The 20,657-nt window shown below is 40.9% G+C and overlaps 1 protein-coding gene across 1 annotated transcript in view; it reads left to right on the top strand.

The window, feature by feature from the left end:
- The first annotated feature begins 183 nt into the window (after positions 1-183).
- The window catches only part of HELQ (helicase, POLQ like), a 34,985-nt gene continuing 14,511 nt past the window's right edge, over positions 184-20,657 (top strand). The window contains exons 1-12 of the mRNA XM_075284516.1: positions 184-193; positions 2,850-3,321; positions 4,623-5,256; positions 6,021-6,199; positions 6,994-7,194; positions 8,366-8,438; positions 13,101-13,198; positions 14,077-14,175; positions 15,949-16,094; positions 16,933-17,172; positions 17,839-17,980; positions 20,203-20,307. Coding sequence (XP_075140617.1) covers positions 3,133-3,321; positions 4,623-5,256; positions 6,021-6,199; positions 6,994-7,194; positions 8,366-8,438; positions 13,101-13,198; positions 14,077-14,175; positions 15,949-16,094; positions 16,933-17,172; positions 17,839-17,980; positions 20,203-20,307 — 2,106 coding nt within the window. The 5' untranslated portion in view covers positions 184-193; positions 2,850-3,132. The remainder of the gene's footprint in view (positions 194-2,849; positions 3,322-4,622; positions 5,257-6,020; positions 6,200-6,993; positions 7,195-8,365; positions 8,439-13,100; positions 13,199-14,076; positions 14,176-15,948; positions 16,095-16,932; positions 17,173-17,838; positions 17,981-20,202; positions 20,308-20,657) is intronic.

Raw genomic sequence — 20,657 nt, 5'->3', positions numbered from 1 at the left:
CCCAAATGAAAAATGGCTCCTCCATGGTGTCTTACGTCATCAGTCCACGCCGGCTAAAGGGTTGGTAGGAGCATGCGTAGTATTCTGCCAGAAAGATTCAAATAAACTCATGTTAGAACTGGGTCTACTTCGGGACTACTGGTTAAGAGCGGCCATACACGTATTGATTAAAAAAAAGCAACAGAAACGTGAGGTAACGTACGTTATAGCAGCTGCGGACTGCTGCGCCTGTTTGTATAACAATGTAATGCATACAGTCCCCTAGGCCGTGAAACAATGCACAGAATCAATTCCTGCCCGCAGCACGGCCACTTCATCTGACCAGTTTGTAGTTAGAGTGCCTCCAGTTACATTGCTATATAGTCTGTATGTGAGACCATGGTGGGCTGGGAATCTATATATCCGCCCCCACTGTTTGCAGTTTCATTAGAGAAAGCTTGTAGTTGCATAGATAAACCTCACTGCCTTTTATTAATGAGAATGTCAGACTGTAAACGAAATGTATCAACCTGTCAGATCTAGTCATTGGTAAGCATGCCCTTCCAGCCATATGATGGAGAACATAGGAGAGGAAACTGCTCCACCTCTGACCCTTCCCTGTCACAGATGTGTCCTATAAGAAGAGCTGCGGCATGGAAGTGCTTCCTATGCAGCTTAGGGTGTTCTGATTTGCCAAAACCAGGTATACATTGAAAACACAGAACAGGTGTGAATCTTTTTCTATTGTACTTTACCTTTGGGAAGTCTCCACGCCTGGTTTTAAAGAGGACCTTTCATTAGATTGGGCCCAGGCAGGTCTATATACTGCTGGAAAGCTGACCGGCTGATCGGCTTTCCCGATCTGTGCCCCTGGTAAAGCGCTATCGGTCCCGGTACCGTAATAATACTAGTCTATGGACGAGCTGTGTGAGCAGAGGGAGGGGGGCGTTCCTCCCTGCTCCACAGTACAGTGCGATAGGCGCTGCTGGGCAGAAGGGCGTCCCTGGCTAAGTGTCAGAAACGCCCTTCTGACTGTAAAGCGCTACGATACCGGGACCGATAGCGCTTTACCTGGGACACAGATCGGGAAAGCCAACAGTGCGCTGAATTCAGCGCACTGTCAGCTTTCCAGCAGTATATAGAACTGCCTGTGCCCAATCTGATGAAAGGTCCTTTAAAAAGGCTATTCACGCACCGTAAATGTTATATTAAACTACCCCCCCCCCCCCTTACGGATCGTGCACGTTGGGCGGGCATTCAGGGTGTGTCTTCATCTTCATCCACGCCTCTTCTTCCTCCGGTCTCATCCTCCTCCGGCGCTCGCGAGCGGACACTGATATAAAAAAATGGCCTGGGCGCCTGCGCAGTAGCTGTAATAGAAGCCGTATGCTACTGCGCAGGCGCCCAGGCCATTTTTTTATATCATTGTCCGCTCGCGAGCGCCAGAGGAGGACGGGACCGGAGGACGTCGGAGGATGAAGAGGCGTGGATGAAGAAGACGGTGCACCCTGAATGCATGATGCGTAAGTAGATAACATTCTTTTTTATGGTTTTATTTTAAAACGGGGGGGGGGGGGGGGGGGGGGTAGTTTAATATAACATTTACAGTGCCTGAATAGCCTGATTATGCTGATAGAGCCCCACATATGCCTGAATAGCCTTTCAAAAGGGTATTCGGGCACCGCTAATCTTATTTACCCCCCCCCCATTTTAAAATAATACCCTAAAAATGAATATGCAAATGATCTAGAGATGAGCGAACACTATTCGAAACAGCCGTTTCAAATAGCACGCTCCCATAGAAGTGAATGGACACGCCGGACGCTTCTGTTCATTTCTATGGGAGCATGCCATTTGAAACGGCTGTTTCGAATAGTGTTCACTCATCTCTATTACCCGTGCACGGTGGGCGGTCATGCACTGTCTGACGTTATCTTGCTGTCACGCCCTCCGGTCCTGGCTCTTCTACGGCTTGATCTTCTGTTCTTCCGGAATGAAGAGGATTGCGAGCGTACTGTGCATGCGCAGTACACTCGCGTAGTTCTAAGGGGATCTTAGAACTACTAAAAAATGGCTCCAGAGCGTGCGCAGTACTGCACACATGCGAGATTTGAACCAAACCCGCCAGAAGAACAGAAGATCAAGGCAGGGAAGAGCCAGGACAGGAGCGGAATAACAGCATCGCTTCTGCTGCTGCTGGCTTCATGCAGGGCAGAAGCATAGCGATGTTGCTGGCATCTATGCCGGCGTCTACACTCCCCGGCATCCGCCTCTCTATTACAGCGGATGTCGGATCACATATTCACATATGCATAAGCCAAGCGGCGAGATGCCGCTGGCCCTGCGTGCACGCTCATAGACCAGTCTAGCCTTCACAATGCGAATACAGACCCGGCACCCGCTGTAATAGAGAGAGGCGGATGCCGGGTCTGTATTCGCATTGTGAAGGCTAGACTGGTTTATGAGCGTGCATGCAGGGCGAGCGGCATCTCGTCGTTGGCTTTGCATATGTAACGCCGCCCACCAATGACGCAACAAAGCCGGAAGAAAGAAGAATTTACAGCAACGAAGACTGGTAAGTATGCGATGTGGGAATACCCCTTTAAGTCCCACACAAAAAAGTATAGCACTAAATTATGCAAATTTTAAACACCACTTTTCTGCTGCAAGGGAATATGGACTGTAATAACTAGGTTTATCCTTCCAGGGCACAATCCAAACTTTGACAGACCCTACTAAAGAAACCTTGCAAATCTAGGCACCAGTAAGTACATTTCTAGGTATGTTGTCTAACTGACTCTTGGGATTTGAACTCCCCTGCATTAGGTTTCTAGACAACTAATAACTTTCTTTTTTTTTATCTTCTTTAGACTTCTGCATTGCAAGTTGTGGAGAAAATTAAGATATGTGACGATTACTATGAGAGTACAAGGTGTTATGCTTCCTTTCATGTCTGTTCATCCAAAGAGAAGAAACTTTCACCACAAATGCATGTTTTCTGTAAAATAGAATTTAAGGTTCCTGTGGATTCCAAGACATTATAATAATTTCAAGGAACTTGTAGACTGGATCTCATGTTTTTACCCGGGGACCATAGTGAATATTTTTTCAGATATAATATCCAAGTCATAGCATGGTTTAATTCATGTTGTGATGGAAACTGGTGGACTGAAAGTTCAGAGGCGGCCACCAGTAAGGAAAAGAAGTCTTCCTTTGGGACATAGCCTTTACACACCAGTTAAAAAGAAGCCAAGTGGAATAGAGGAGATGAACATAACATCTGAGTCCCATAACTTAGATGATTGTATTAAAGAGACGAATAAAGGATGTTCTTCCCAACAGGTAGGATATGAATACCAGAATTTACAATATTTTCATCTAGCCGTTTTCTGTACAAAGATAACCTCTGAAGTATTGTACCCCTGTTTTCTGTTGCCTGTTAGAGCCCATGGGACACCCAAGTGACATCTGAATTTGTTAGGTTGCATATGGACCCATTGAACTCTATAGTATACTTGTAGGAGATCTGTCACTAGAACCCAGTATATCAACCCATCCTGCAGATAAACAGGTTAGGGTCACCTGAATCAAATCTTGTGTGTCCCTTATGAAATGTTGTTTTTGTGAATATGCAGTGAGCTCATTGTAGCAACAAGGGTGTTGCTGTTTACCTCCTTGGAGCACTGGTAGCACCATTTGCATATTGACAAAAACAGGAAAAATTCTTCATTCAGGTGACTTTAACCTATCTGTGGCCTGGACTAATATGCTGGGCTTCCGTGACAAACTCCCTTTAAGTTTTTTTGTATATGAAGCCTCAGTCCTTATGAAAAAACATTACAACATGACTGATTCTGAACTTTTGATGTATTATTATACCATGTTTCCCCGAAAATAAGACAGTGTCTTATATTAATTTTTGGTCCTAAAGATGTGCTATGTCTTATTTTTGGGGGATGTCTTATTTTTCCTGCTCCACCCGCAAAACACTAGTGTTATCTGATTAAAAAAAACAAGTTCTTACCCATGAGATATATTTGCTGGGCTAAGAACATATGAAGTAAAGCATTACAGCCACTGATACCTTTAGGGAACGCTGTGCACAGTGCTCCATGTGCGCACAAGAGAGCGTGCTCCTGCCGCCGCTGCGCTGTATCCACTGTCCCTGTTTCTGTGAGATAAGCTGTGAGAGTGGACCCCCGCTGCATGTGATGCTCAGTGTATGCACAGCGGGCCTGTCCTAGCTCATCCCACAGCAGCAGGGACAGTGGACACAGCGCAGCGGCAGCAGACACAGAACAGTCTGCCTAGCGTTCCCTGAAGGCAGAAGTGGTTGTAATGCTTTGGGTAAGAACTTGCTTATTTAATCAGATAGCGCTAATGTTAGTGGGGAGGAGGGCGTTGGGGGTGGTGTGGCAATGTGACAGTGTATGCAACATCTGCTAGACCGCTACGTCTTATTTTCAGGGGACACCTTATATTTCTTACCCTATAAGAAACTGCAATATGTCTTATATTCAGGGGATGTCTCACTTTTGGGGAAACACGGTAGAACCTTTTTTTTTTTTTTTTTTTTTTTTTTTTTTTTTTTATATATATATGTTTTGAAAGTAAATTTATTGTTTTATTTTTTTTCTGTTAAGGACTATGACAGCGATGATGACCTCTTTGGAGAATATGACAGCTTTGCTGAGGACCCATCTTTGCTTGCACAGATGGATTACTTAGAAAATTGTAATCAGCAGACGGCAAACAGTATACCTGTGACTGACACACAGGACAACCCCTCTAAGTCCACTGTTCAAGAAGAGTTGACAAAAAAACTGAAGGAAGATGTATTGTTTACTTCAGGAAATCATGATTCAAAACATTTAACTGAGGATTTATTTGACGATATTCCTTGTTCACAGCTTTCTTATGAAGATGCAAAACAAAATTCTGATACTGCAACAAATACTGAACAAACATACAATTTGTGCAGCATTGATCGAGTAGGTGATGTATATACAACCACTGCTTCTCTTACAAATCCAAAAGATGGAAAAAGGAAAAGTCTACGGGACAGTCTTAAGAACACAATGGCTGGGAATGCTAAAGTACATACACCTCAAATCTCTAGGACTGTGCAAATGAAAGAAAACACTATTATGGAGGAACTTGAAGTTGCTCAAAAGGCTGTGGAAACCTCCTCTGAAATTGACTTGGGTCCCTTTTATGGTTTACCCAGCAAAGTCGCTGACCTTATTGAACAGTATAAAGGCATTAAAAAATTATATGGTAAATGGAGTCTTCTGTGTTGTGATGCCTTTTAAAAGTACCATGATGTCTTGAGTAGGAATTTGCAAGTTTATTACTATAGGGCAACTCCTGAAAAACATTTCTTATACTAGGAAGACACTTCTCTGCCTCCTACAGCTATAAAGTTTGGTGCAAAGGCCCAAAAGTATTCTTGCCTAGCTCTGTATTCTGTCTGACTTTTGGACTATTTGATCAGCTTTTTTGAGTAGGATATTCTATATTTCACATTTTATTTCTGGCACATTTTTGTTGGTTATTGTACATAGAATTGAGTTTTTAATTCATGATATTGACAGTAAGTAATTGCAACAATTATTCTTCTTAGGTTCTGGTCACATCTGTGTTTGGGGATTCTGTTCCCTTCTCCGCATGAAAAATGCGGAGAGAAAAGCGCTGCAAGCAGCATTTTTCTCTCCGCATTTTTGGTGCAGAAACCATGCAGACCCCTTTTTTTTATGTGGATTAGGTTTCCGTTCAGGAGATCCCCAAGCGGACCCCCGAACGGAAACCTGAACGCAGATTTGAAACTAGCCTGAAGGGTGTATTTAAACATACTGGTAGTGCAGTAAAAAATGCATTGTAGTTTTTGCTAGCTGTAAATTTTTTCTTTTACATGTCCCTCCACCACCCCATGCAGTACTAGTTGTGAATATGTACAACATTTTGTGAAAGATGACTGCACTGTGTTATGGAGTAATTGGATTTTTTTTTAACAGCTATAATATTTAGTGTATATTTTTCAGACTGGCAGCACACATGCCTAACTTTGGAATCTCTACGACAGAGGAAGAACTTGATTTACTCCCTACCTACAAGTGGTGGTAAAACTCTTGTTGCAGAAATTGTAATACTTCAGGAACTTCTGTGCAGAAAAAGGGATGTACTGATGATCTTGCCTTATGTAGCTATTGTACAGGAAAAGGTAAGTTTTGTTTTAGTGGCCAGATTTTGATTTTGTGTTAGCTTCTTCATTAAATCCCGACATGTAGGTTTTTGCTGTCCGCTTGAAAAGTCGGACATCTTTGGGAACGGACAGTTAAGGACAGACACGGACTATAAGGGCTCGTTCACACGTGACCAAAGGGGCAGATTTTGACAGCGGATTTCACTTCAAAATCCTGCTAGTGGAGAAAAGAAGCGACATGTCCTTTCTTCAGGCAGCACCCTCCTATGTCGGCTCATTCATTTGAGCCGACATAGGAGGGGAAAGCCGTGACCGCGATGGTCGTGGCAGGCGGGTTTTGACCTGCGCGGGCGCACCACGTCTGAACTAGCCCTAAAAGAACACACCCGATATCCATTTAAATCAATGCAAAATGTCACATGTTCGATGCTAATGTCCGCGCAAGATTTTGAACGGACATTAGCAGTGGACACTAGCTGTCGGACACCGACGGTAGTGTGAACGCTCCCTTACTAAAGTGTACAGCTCTTTAGTGGTGGACGAGGAAACTGCAATGTTGCTCCCATTCACTTGAATAGGAGCACGGCTGTTTCTAGTTATTTACAATGTGTACAGCTTCTTCCAGCCGGATCAGCTGTTTGATGTGGGAGTTGGACCCCTATCGACCAGATAACTGACGACCCTCCAGCAGATATATATAGTTAGTATCCAAAACATTTGGGGTCTCAGACCACCCGTTTAGTCTTAACTAGCATACATGAATCTTTACAAAACTTTCACAAAAATAACTGATAGTTAATTTCCTTTGCAAGGTTCGCGGCTTGTCCAGTTTTGGTGTGGAGCTGGAGTTTTTAATAGAGGAGTATGCTGGCAGCAAAGGAAGATTTCCCCCTACAAAAAGAAGAACAAAAAAATCTCTCTATATTGCAACCATTGAAAAAGGTCACAGTCTTGTAAACTCACTGATTGAAACACAACGTATCACTGAATTAGGCCTTGTTGTTGTAGATGAGGTAAGTCTTCTATGTATGTGGGCAAGATATTCTGTGTTCTCAGGATGTGCCTTTTAATAAGAGCATCTTACAGCCATTCACCTTAACTGAATACAGTTCCTGCCTACCACCTCTCATACACAGTCACACTCTGCTTGATCATATGTTCTCAATGGGGTGACATGGGAATAAGCCGCTATCTTACACTTCTGATGCCAGCGTATAGCCTGTGAGAACAAGGGGTCAGTCCTACAACACCACACAATCATTGCTTTCCCCAACATCATCTTTTTAGAAATGTGGGTACAATGGCTACCACAAAAAGTATAATATGAAAAAATAAGAAGAAATTACTTGGCACTCACCAAAAGTAGCGTAAAAAGTTGAAACTTTATTGAAGAACGTCCATACAAAGTTTAAAAGCGGGAGGAGGCACGCTCAGCAACCGGGCGACAGCTGTTTCGTATACAAAATATACTTTTTCAAGCTCGTACGAAACAGCTGTCGCCCGGTTGCTGAGCGTGCTTCCTCCCGCTTTTCAACTTTGTATGGACGTTCTTCAATAAAGTTTCAACTTTTTACGCTACTTTTGGTGAGTGCCAAGTAATTTCTTCTTATTTTTTCATATTATACTTTTTTCTGGACTTAGAGCACCACCACATTCAGCGTTTTTTTTTGTCTCCCGTACAGATGTATATCTCTGTGTGAGTAGTGCCACCCATGTCTACACGTTCTTTTGGATACAATGGCTACCACAGTTGTGGCCTCGATTGAAAAACCCATTTAAAAGACTTATTGTGTAATGTTGAGTTTAGAGGGGTTTTCCAGAACCTATTAATTGCTAAGTCCTTGACATGTCAAGTCATGAACTGAATATCCACGGGAGCCTGGCACCGATCAGCCGTTTGAAGCGGCAGGAGCACTCCGTAATTGCAACTTCTGCTTCACAAGCCATATAACATCATATCCTTTGGGCGCACAGCCTGGTCACAGCTTAGCCCTACTCAGGTGAATTGGCTGAGAAGCATAGCTCATGTACAAATGTACGATGCTGTGCCTATAACAATAATTGATAACCTATGCTAAGGATAGGTCATCAGCACATAAGTTCCGGAAAAACACCACTAATTTTGTGAGTAGTTGATGTGTCTGCACTGTATTAAATCTCCTTTTGTTCTTTTTGCTCCATTAGTTGCATATGCTTAGTGAAGGGAGTCGAGGTGCAATTATAGAAATGACTCTTGCTAAGATTCTGTATACAAGTGGTAAGTTGTTTTTTTTTTTAAATCACCTCTAGAGACTGCATACCAATTATAATATATACCGTAAAAAAAAAAATATATATATATATATATATATATATATATATATATATATATATATATTACACACACACACACACACACACTGATTTACAAACAGTCAAAAGGAAAGTAGGGGCAACTACTTTCCCTAACTACTGGTTAGCACTGCAGCCTTGCAGCACTGGAGTCCTGGGTTTGAATCCCTCCAGGAACAACATCTGCAAGGAGTTTGTATGTTCTCCCTGTGTTTGCGTGGATTTCCTGCCATTCTACAAAGACATGCCGATAGGGAAAAAAATGTACATTATGATTCCTATATCAGGCTCATAATCTACATTAAAAAAAAAAAAAAAAAAACAGTCAAAAGGAAAGCGAACAGAGTTTGCATTACAGACAACTAGATCATTGCTTTAGTAGCCCAACCCTTCCGAAGTTAGTGCAGGAGTCTCGGCTGCTGTGAGCTGTGCAAGTATTTATGATTGCACTTGTTTTTGTAAATCTTTCCTTGTGCCCTATATCATACATAACTAGCTTCTATTTGCCAACCATTGCAATCTATTAAAAATACAACTAGTAAAGTTGTTCAAGGTATTTCTGAGTATAATTTGTAATGTTGTTGAAACATTGCACTTTACATTGTAAAGAGATAAAAAAAAAAAAAAAAATCACCATCAGAAATTCAGTCTGCTGCATGAATTGCTGATTTCCAAATACAAAATACAGCCAAATAAATCATGCATGTGACCGAGAAACACCACGTATAGCCAACGATAGTGTGAGACAAGTTGGAATGGGTGTAAAATAATTTAAATAATTAATTTAAGCTGACTTTTGACTTTGGTTATTTTTCAGATTCTTTAATTAATTATGTAATTGCCCAGTCCTTATGCAGGGGTATTAGCACTGGTCCATAGCACACAGAGGATTAAAATTGTGACATACTCCATAAGGTGCTTTATTAAGAAATACTTATTATATACAGTATACAATGGGTGGATTTATCAAAACTGGCATGCATTTAGAAAGCCAGTGTTGACAATCTCTTTATTGCCAGAAAAGGCACTTAATTTACAATAAGGCTCACCCTTCGCCTGCACCAAAGACATATTTGACATACAGTCCTATGAAAAAGTTTGGGCACCCCTATTAATCTTAATCATTGTTAGTTCTAAATATTTTGGTGTTTGCAACAGCCATTTCAGTTTGATATATCTAATAACTGATGGACACAGTAATATTTCAGGATTGACATGAGGTTTATTGTACTAACAGAAAATGTGCAATATGCATTAAACCAAAATTTGACCGCTGCAAAAGTATGGGCACCTCAACAGAAAAGTGACATTAATATTTAGTAGATCCTCCTTTTGCAGAGATAACAGCCTCTAGTCGCTTCCTGTAGCTTTTAATCAGTTCCTGGATTAAGGTATTTTGGACCATTCCTCTTTACAAAACAATTCAAGTTCAGTTAAGTTTGATGTTCGCCGAGCATGGACAGCCCGCTCTCAAATGATCTGAAAACAAAGATTGTTCTACATAGTTGTTCAGGGGAAGGATACAAAAAGTTGTCTCAGAGATTTAACCTGTCAGTTTCCACTGTGAGGAACATAGTAAAGAAATGGAAGACCACAGGGACAGTTCTTGTTAAGCCCAGAAGTGGCAAGCCAAGAAAAATATCAGAAAGGCAGAGAAGAAGAATGGTGAGAACAGTCAAGGACAATCCACAGACCACCTCCAAAGAGCTGAAGCATCATCTTGCTGCAGATGGTGTCACTGTGCATCGGTGAACAATACAGCGCACTTTGCACAAGGAGAAGCTGTATGGGAGAGTGATGAGAAAGAAGCCGTTTCTGCAAGCACACCACAAACCGAGTCGCCTGAGGTATGCAAAAGCACATTTGGACAAGCCAGCTTCATTTTGGAAGAAGGTCCTGTGGACTGATAAAACAAAGATTGAGTTGTTTGGTCATACAAAAAGGCGTTATGCATGGCGTCCAAAAAAAACATCATTCCAAGAAAATCACTTGCTACCCACTATAAAATTTGGTGGAGGTTCCATCATGCTTTGGGGCTGTGTGGCCAATGCCGGCACCGGGAATCTTGTTAAAGTTGAGGGTGGCATGGATTCCACTCAGTATCAGCAGATTCTTAAGAATAATGTTCAAGAATCAGTGACTAAGTTGAAGTTACGCCGGGGATGGATATTTCAGCGAGACAATGATCCAAAACACCGCTCCAAATCGACTCAGGTATTTATGCAGAGGAACAATTACAATGTTCTGGAATGGCCATCCCAGTCCCCAGACCTGAATATCATTGAACATCTGTGGGATGATTTGAGAGCGGGCTGTCCATGCTCGGTGACCATCAAACTTAACTGAACTTGAATTGTTTGTAAAGAGGAATGGTCCAAAATACCTTCATCCAGGATCCAGGAACTGATTAAAAGCTACAGGAAGCGACTAGAGGCAAAAGGAGGATCTACTAAATATTAATGTCACTTTTCTGTTGAGGTGCCCATACTTTTGCACCGGTCAAATTTTGGTTTAATGCATATTGCACATTTTCTGTTAGTACAATAAACCTCATTTCAATCCTGAAATATTACTGTGTCCATCAGTTATTAGATATATCAAACTGAAATGGCTGTTGCAAACACCAAAATATTTAGAACTAAAAATGATTAAGATTAATAGGGGTGCCCAAACTTTTTCACAGGACTGTAGCTTTCAGGCATGATTCACTAAACTAACATAAATCAGTTGGGGCCAGTGACTCCACCCACCAATGCTTCTTGTCATGCCCCCTTTAATGTGTAACTCTCTTTCTTCAACAGCCACATGGTGCTCCAATCTAACAGCAACTGTTTTATAGAAATACAAATAATAGTCAGGACAAATCCCAAAATAATCGGCACTTGTGATTAGATGTACAAAACACTTACCATATATACTCGAGTATAAGCCGACCTTTTCAGCACATTTTTCATGCTGAAAAAGCTCTCCTCGGCTTATACACGAGTCAGGGTCCACGGAGCACAGAAAACTGGAAAGGGGAGGTCCTTTAGTGCTACTGCTCTGTGATTGGCTTGTCATGAGGTCACGTGACACTGATGTAATCAAAGGTCCTGTAGCCACTGGTATGTAACATCTGCAGATAAGGTTGAGTCTAAATCCTAATAGCTCCGCCCACACCAGAGTCCGATCACATGGTCATGACGTCATCAGAGGTCCTTTAGCACACTAGGATTTAGCATCTACCCTGCAGATGAGTGGCCAGGATTCATTGTGTCTTATGGAAGATGTCTGTTGTATGGAGGAGAGGAAGCTACAGTAACGTGACACACAGGGACCTTCCTTTAGTTACTCTGCCTATTAATGTCAGGCATTTGGGGTTATTAATTTAGTTTCAGTAACTCCATGGGCCTCACATTAATAACAGTTAACCCCATCATGTCCCTCATATTAACCCCTGTGTGCTCCATATAAGAGTTATTAATATGTGAGACACATGAGGGTACTAATGAAGGACCTTCATTATGAAGATACCTAATTATTACCTACATATGTTCCACATATCAGTAACTCTTATGTGAGGCACACAGGGGGTTAATGTGAGGGACATGATGGGGTTAGCTGCTATTACTATGATCCCCATGGAGTTACTAAGCTGCAATACACATGACCAGACTTTTTATCTGCAATGTTGGATTTCCCCCCCTCGGCTTATACTCGAGTCAATAAGTTTTCCCAGTTTTTTGTGGTAAAATTAGGGGTCTCAGCTTATATTCGGGTCGACTTATACTCGAGTATATACGGTATCTTTATTCTTTGCTTCTCAGCAGGTCATAACAGTGTATCTCTCCAAATTAGGAATGGCCATTTTGCGGCATCCTGCTTTTTCTGGCCCTACTGGAAGTACTGCTAACTTTTGGATTTTCCCTGACTACTATCTGGATTCTACCTTGCAACCATCTAACTGAGCTGTTACAAGGGAAAGTCTGAACACATTTGTATTGTTAATATGCAGACCTGAAGCATTTACCAAGGGATGGATGGCTATAACTTTGGTTTTATGACACTTAGTGGTATTTGAACTTAATATGCACTAGTTCTTTCTGCATGTAAAATCACATTTCCAACTTTAAGGTTAATAAAGTATAGTACAAAAATGTTCATAACACATCCCCTGTCACAATAGCAAAATATATATATATTAAAATTGGAGTTACAGTTTAAGGAAAGTGGCGAGAGCATGGCAAAAAATATTGTGTGACAAATTTTGTTACAAGTTTTGTGATCAAGTTGGGTTGGGCCCCTACGCTCACACCACCATTACTACTCCTACTGCAACCCTCTTACCAAATTTTGTTACAAGTCACGTAACAAAACCTGAAGTTTCCAACTTTTTACACTACAACAGTACCATATAATGTTGTATGATGTATTTTTAGTGTAACAGTTCATGCAATCTTTGCAATGCTATTATCTCACTTGTGTCTAGACATATCAGAAAATGTTTTACTGTTGTATATGTTTTCAATCTTTCTTGATACTGCACTCAAGGGAGCTCTTCCTGGAAAAGATTTTAAAATAAAATGAGGCTTTTTTTGTTTCCTTACAGAAAACACACAGATAATTGGAATGAGTGCAACGTTAAACAATGTTGATGAGCTACAACAATTTCTTAAGGCCGATTATTATACAGATAATTTTAGACCAGTAAGTGTTTGGGTTTTTTTTTGTAATAATCAAAATTGGCACTCTATGGGGTATAAATGCAGAATTTCCAGAATATATTTGTGTGTGTGTATAGATATATACTTTTTAGGCATTGGTGAATGTATTCACAAGATTGATGGGTTGTATGTAGATTAGTTATAGTTAAAATTGACTTAAGAAAGTTGTCCAGGCTTTTTTTTAATGCCTGGACAATCGGGGGAGGTGGGAAAAAAAAAAAAATCATCAATGCCTGTCCTCCAGTGCCCCACCCCGACATGTTCTGGTCTTCTTGCTCTAGTGTCTTCTCCATGTCACTGGCTGTGACATCAGGGTGCCCTTCCACTGACTGGCCTCAACGGGCCTCAGGAAGAGACCCTTGATGTCACAGGTCGTAACATCACCTGCCCTTCGCTGAGGCTGCTGATTGGCCTCAACAGTAACGTGTGGCTGGGTCTTCTGCCACATGTCAGCACGGGACTGAGAAGACGTAACCGCGCAATGGAGCCACCGGAGCACCGTGGAAAGGTGAGTATCAATTTATTTTTTTTTCACTGCCCCCAGACTGGATATCCCCCTAAACTTGATTACACAGTGCCTATACTGTAGCGCAGAACAGCAATTGTCATCACCTGTGATAGTTTTTGTTGTCAGTGGGGTAATAATCTGAATTCCTTGACTCACACTTAAGTGCAGGCCAAATTCATGGAAAGCCAGAGCGTTTTTGGAGATTGTGGGGAAATCCACACAAATACTGTATAAATATACAGAAAATGTAGTCAAATTTATTCACGTCACCAGTGCGTCAAGGTAACAGTGCTAACCATTGAGCCAGCATGTGATTAAAAATTCTGTAATACATCATTTTCATGTTTTTCCAGGTTGAATTAAAGGAGTATGTAAAGTTAAAAGACAGTATATATGAGGTTGACAATAGAGCAGAAAATAACTTCACATTATCACGAGTGCTAAACTACAAGGTAAGTCAAACTTTCAGAAGACTTTAACCCTATTTATTAAAACTACTTCAATAGAACAAATTAGTTGTAGTGTTCAAAAAATCTGCATTTACAGTTAAAATCACAGTGCTGTACTAGGTCTTGACGTATGATGATTCCTAACAGACCCCCTTACTTTATATTGGGATCATTTGGGGTTGTGTTGAGGTTCCCGCTGGCGTATGAGCTCCGCCATTTTGGGAAGGATTGTCAACGCCTGTAATGCATTGCATTGGTGATCAGTGCCGGCAGCGCAATCGTTCAGCTAATTGCAGTTTGCTGATAAAGCCCCGTTATCTCTCTATGTAAACACACAGATAACACTGAGTCTGTTCTGTACAAGCATCTGCATAATATCTGATCTGCAGAAGGATTATGTGTCTTGTTCAGCAGGGAAGGGGGAGGGGAGGAGAAATACAGGAAGTGAGAAGCAGACACTGCAGGCAAAGCTAAAACAAGGAGAATGTAAAAACAAGGAGATGGTAAAACCCCTTTAAAGGGTCTCTATCATTGGGAAAAGTCATTTTTAACTAAGCCTATATTTTATATATATTCCACACATACCTTTTGTAAGTTAATCCCCTCAGTAGTTTTTGAATGAAACCGTTTTTATTTATTTGCTAATTAGCCTCCAGCATGCACCCAGAAGTCTCAGCAAGAACTCTCACTGCTGTGTGTACAGCACATGCTGCTGCTGATGACTCGTTAGCCCTCCCTGCTCTCACACACACATAGAAGAGAGTGTGCTCGCTGAGACTTCCGGTGCCTAGTTAAAAAATACTTTTCCCAATGATAGAGCCCCTTTTAAGCTTTCATATGGCTCTGTGAATGGAAAAATCAAAAATCGAAAAATGCCTTCTGTTTGCTAGAGGAGGTCATAGATTTGTCTTGTTAAACTTTAAATGGTAGTCTGTAGAAAGGAGGGAATGGAATGAGGAGGTGCTGAGTGAGAGACAAATGGAGACTACAGCAAATGATGGAAAGCCGTAGTTACATATTCAAATCAGTACAGGTCAGTAGTACAGTAATGTTCAATATCATCCTGCTGATAGAGTGTTATGGAGCAGGTTCTCCCCTATTTTCTATATTCTGTCGTATGAAAGACAACATAGCAGCTATTCTCCACCTGTCAACTGAGACAGCTAAAAATGCAGAGGGGAAAACTGCCAAAACCAAAAATGTAGAAATCAAGCCATACCAGAAATAGAGTACAATTTCTCCTGTACTCTCGTTGTATTACGTGTTTTTTTACACTTTAAATTATATTCTCCAGTCACAACACTCTAAAATGTAAAGTAGCCATTACCACATCCTTAGGCTACGGCCCCAGGGGACGATATGCAGCGCTAAAGAGCTGCGGGAAAAACCACGACAGGAATGCATCACGGTTCTTCCCGCAGTGCTTTGAACAGAAAGTTCACAGAGTTTTCCTTGCTGTTACCATTATATCTACAGGAAAGCCGCTGGCGTTTCCATAGATATAATTCAGATGCTACCATTTCCAAAACCGTGCCAGCTTTGGAAATTGCAACGTGTCCGTACTGCGAGTTTGAAATGCAAAGTGGGCATGGGATTCGCATGAATCCCATCCACTTTGCAGATACTGTTAAATGGCGTGATTTTTCCAGCAGCGTTTCCAGCCCGTGGTGCCACAGGCTAAGGGTTTTTGTTTGTTTTTATTGCTATGGGAAATTTGATAAATTAATACATTTTTGGATTGCTAATAAGGGTATAATTCTTATTTTTCATTATTAGTATTCAAGTAACATGCTTAGATTAGATCCTGATCACATCATTGCCTTGGTAACGGAGGTCATCCCAAATCACTCCTGTTTGGTCTTCTGCCCTACCAAAAAGAACTGTGAAAACGTAGCACAAATGATTTGTAAATACCTCAACAAGTAAGAATTTTTGTTTGTTTAGTTATATATGTATACATTGACTAAAATGTGCCTGTTTGGAATAGTTTTGTAAACTTTGGAAAAAGTTCATTTATAAGATAAGATATTCCTTTAATAGTCCCACAATGGGGAAATTTCAGTGATACAGTTTCATAGATGGTACAGTAGTATATAACAAGAGAGAAACACATACAAGCTCATGGCAGATAGAGAAATCCTAGGAATCATAGCAACTAAACAGGAAAGAAACAGACACACTGCAGGATCATTTAGTTCTCTGTGTGAAGTGATGTTAATAGTACAGCCGAATGTGGTTGTAGGACACGAGGAGGGGGGTCACAGCATGTAGATATAACAGGCAGAAAAACATTTTTGCAGAGGTGGGGGACATAGGCAGCTATCATGATAATATGTGGCAGTTCCTTTGGTAGGTAGTGAGATCTCCTGCTCACAGCTGATAATTCGGTATCTTGCATCAGCACTATTGTCCATTAACCACAAAAAAAATGCCCCAAATGTCCTTCATCACAAACCCTCCTTCTCCTCCTTCCTCCTTACCACTGTGTTCTACTTCCCCAAAGAAGTCTGAAGCCATCCAGGTATATATGGTGCTGCTCTCTTGCCAAGCTTCCTTAAACTCATGGGGTAGGTGGGTGATGGTAGGTTCCCAGGTTGTAACAGAGTCCCACGTGTCCACAGTAATAGAAAGAAATACCAGTCAGCTGTAGGCATCCTCACACATCAGTAATAGATGCCAAAAAAACATCTCCTTGAACGAAGAAGTCCACACTTCCATGTAGGTTATATAATGGTTTCTAAATTTGCTTATGTATTGAAGCATATACTTGAGTCATAAAGAAGCAGAAAAGAAGACTCTGATTGAAAACTTGAAGAATACAGGAAATGGAACGGTTTGCTCAGTTTTGAAACGCACCATTCCTTTTGGTATTGCTTACCATCACAGTGGGCTGACCAGTGATGAAAGGAAATTGGTGGAAGAAGCCTATTCTTCAGGAGTCTTATGTCTCCTAACTTGCACTTCTACATTAGCAGCTGGGGTCAATTTACCTGCCAGAAGGTCAGTGCTAACCAATATTCCTGATTACTATAAAGGGAATCTATCACCATGTACAAAATGCTAAATGCCAGACATCGTTTGATTCACTGTGGTCCTGAACGAGTTAGTGTTTTATCATTTTTTAAACCCGACCACCCGTTTTAAAGATATGACCCCCTGGAAGGTTATATGTGAACTAGTTCTGATTCTCCATATGGGTGGGAGCCTTTTTAGTTTCCCAGAGAAATACAAAAGATTTTTGCCCACATAGAGAATCAGAGCCCAGTCCCATTGAAGTGATTGAGATTGGTCTGCAAAAATTGGTTCACAATGTACGCTGCTGTGCCTGTTATCCAATAAATAAATTTTCAGTTAACCCCTTCCTGACATCCGCCGTTCTATTATGGCAGATGTTGGGTATTTAAATATAGATTGATGTTGCCAAAATCTTATCATGTAAGGTAGAATCACAGTTTTTTTGTGTATGTAGCATTTAGCCTTATAACTGTATCTCCGATTTTATACTACCTAGAAAAGTGTTTCTTGTGTCATATGAAAGCTGAGAGGTGGGAGGTTTGAGAAGTTTATATGCAACCGTAGTTACACCTGTGACACTTCTGAATTAGTTGTATAGTGTCTCCTCATATCTGTTTAAACTGTTAAACCATGTTGTACTCTGTCTTGCAGGGTTATTTTGCGAGCACCTTATGTAGCTAAGGATTTCCTTAAGAGGGCCCAGTATAAACAGATGATTGGCAGGGCTGGTCGAGCTGGTATTGACAGTGCAGGGGAAAGTATTCTTATTATACAGGAAAAAGACAAAGAAATGGTAATATATATTCCAATACTTTATCCTTTTTTCTTTTTTTTTACCTTCTAAAGAGGTTTTCCAGCTCCAAATAATTTTTCCTCATACTGATGACCATCAGTATGTGAACTGCAGAGATGCAAATCCTAGACCCCACACAGATCAGCTGTTGCAGCATCCTATGGGTGTCAGAAGCTGCAGGGCATGCAGTACCACTCCTTGTTAAATATAGTCCATAGTGGTGGTTTCGAGGCATTGAAGTGCTGCTCTTGAATAGGAGCGGTGCTGCATATGCTGCTCGTTCTTTAGCAGCTTCCAGAGGTTGCGGCAATAGCTGATCTGTTTGAAGGTATTGGTGCTGGAATCCCAAAGATCACATGCTAATATTGTATATAGTGTGAGACAGTATAGCAGTGAGAAGACAGAACCTCCTAGCATCATCTAATACTACAATGCTTGGAAAGCTGGTTAATCTACAGACCAAATTTTTTGGACTGTATAGTCTGTGAGCAGGAGCCCTTAAAGTTTTAACCTGCTGGAAATGAGTTATTACTTGTCTTCGGGACAGCAACACAGACAAGAAAAAAGAGATCATAGTCCAGCATCATATGAGGTAATGCGCTAAAACATAGCTTTTAATTAAATAACAAAAAATTTTAAAAGCATTCCAAAAGGCACACGGTACACAAAAAACATCTATACTTTCTTCTAATTTGTCATGTATCCATAAATCTGCAAAAGCAGATGGACAAAAACAAGCATGAATGTGAAAAGAAAAACAAACTAAGTCCACGTTCACATGTTGGAAGATCTGACGCGTTTCGAGACTGTTGTCTCTTAGTCGTAGCCTTAGTCTTATGGCTACGACTAAGAGACAACGGTCTCGAAACGCGTCAGATCTTCCACCATGTGAACGTGGACTTGGTTTGTTTTTCTTTTCACATTCATGCTCGTTTTTGTCCATCTGCTTTTGCAGATTTATGGATACATGACAAATTAGAAGAAAGTATAGATGTTTTTTGTGTACTGTGTGCCTTTTGGAATGCTTTTAAAAAATTTTGTTATTTAATTAAAAGCTATGTTTTAGCGCATTACATTATATGATGCTGGACTATGATCTCTTTTTTTCTTGTCTGTTTTGCTGTCCCGACCCGGGGAACTGGTCTGTGCACTTTCTTTCTTTTTTTTTTTTAAATGTAGATTGTGAGCCCCACATGGAGTCCAGCGCTGCAAGACTGCAGTGCTAACCACTGAGCCACTGTGTGGCCCCTGGTCCGTGCACTTTCATGCCAGAATTGAGTTAAGATGGGCTGTGAACTCGCATTGTAATTTTGTATTTCTTGTCTTCGACTGCTCTTAGTTTGTGCAATTTAAGCTGGGGAATGTACATGTTGTCTCATTGCAAATGCTGCTGGTTTAGGGATCCCAAACTTGATGATGCATTCCTTTTTAAATGTAGTATATAAGGACACAAATGCCTTGGAAATAATACTGTGTAGGTGTCTTTAATAAGATTTGAACTATACCTTTGTGGCCACAGACTCATGAAGCAGTGCAGAGATATTCATCTTAGTATAAATTTGGAAAATGGGGGCAACATGGTGGCTCAGTGGTTAGCACTGCAGCCTTGCAGTGCTGTAGTCCAGGATTCGAATTCTGCCAGGAACAACATCTGCAAGGAGTTTGTATGTTCTCCCCATGTTTGCGTGGATTTCCTCCCACACAAGACATACTGATAGGAAAAAAAAAAAGGTACATTGTGATCCCTATGTGGGGCTCACAATCTATAAAAAAAAAAATAAAAAAATGGAAAATCAGCCTGGAAATGCACCACACAGAACTTGAACATGGAAAACTGTGGAAACATTCATGGTTAACATCCCATTTAGGGCTGAAACAGTGTGGATCAGCCTTGTTGGCAAAGAGAGGGCTCAAAGTATAACGAGGAGGTAAAATGTTTTGGTGGCTCAGTAACCTATTGATAAAGTGTCAACATTGTCTCTGAGTAAAATGTGACTTAGAGTGGGTGACAGGAGCACCTAATGGTGCTGGTAGTAGCGAATGTCTATCAACTGTGGTCAATGACCTGAAAATAAATTGGATAAACGGTGCTGAATATAACAGGATATATATTAGGAAGTGTTTTGTATTGATGCATCTTGTTATTTGGCCCGTGTTTTTTAAAAACTGGATAATCCCTTAAAGTATTCCCTAACTATTTGTTTTGTTTTTTCCCCTTTCAGACTCGAGAACTGGTTAGTAAACCACCAGAGAATTGTCACAGCAACCTTATGCATGACGATGGAAAAGGTTTCCAAAGTTTGCTGCTTTCACTAATTGGATTAAAGGTATACCTTGAAAGTAGTTGTAATTTTATGCATAATAATAGGTCCTTTCACGGTCCTTGATTTCCCATCTCCCTGTTTCAGTAGCTTTGTCTGCTGTTTCCTCTTCTCACTTCCCCCAGAGAGCAGTAACTCATCGTTCTGTCCTGTCTTATCACATGTCTTATCACACGTGAAGCACCAAGGAAACGCTGTGTAAACAATGGGAAGAATAATCGAACATAGCAGGCAAACAAAGCAACATTGCTAAACCAATATATTTAGGAAAATTCTTGAATTTACTTACGCTGGCAATATAAATATGATCATTGAGATGGAAATACCCCTTTAAGTCTTCAGATATGTGTAGTATT

Source organism: Leptodactylus fuscus, chromosome 1 (genome assembly GCF_031893055.1).
Source record: "Leptodactylus fuscus isolate aLepFus1 chromosome 1, aLepFus1.hap2, whole genome shotgun sequence".
NCBI classification, from domain to species: Eukaryota; Metazoa; Chordata; class Amphibia; order Anura; family Leptodactylidae; genus Leptodactylus; species Leptodactylus fuscus.
The sequence above is the reverse complement of the archived record's forward strand: the minus strand, read 5'-3'. Positions and strand labels throughout refer to the sequence as shown.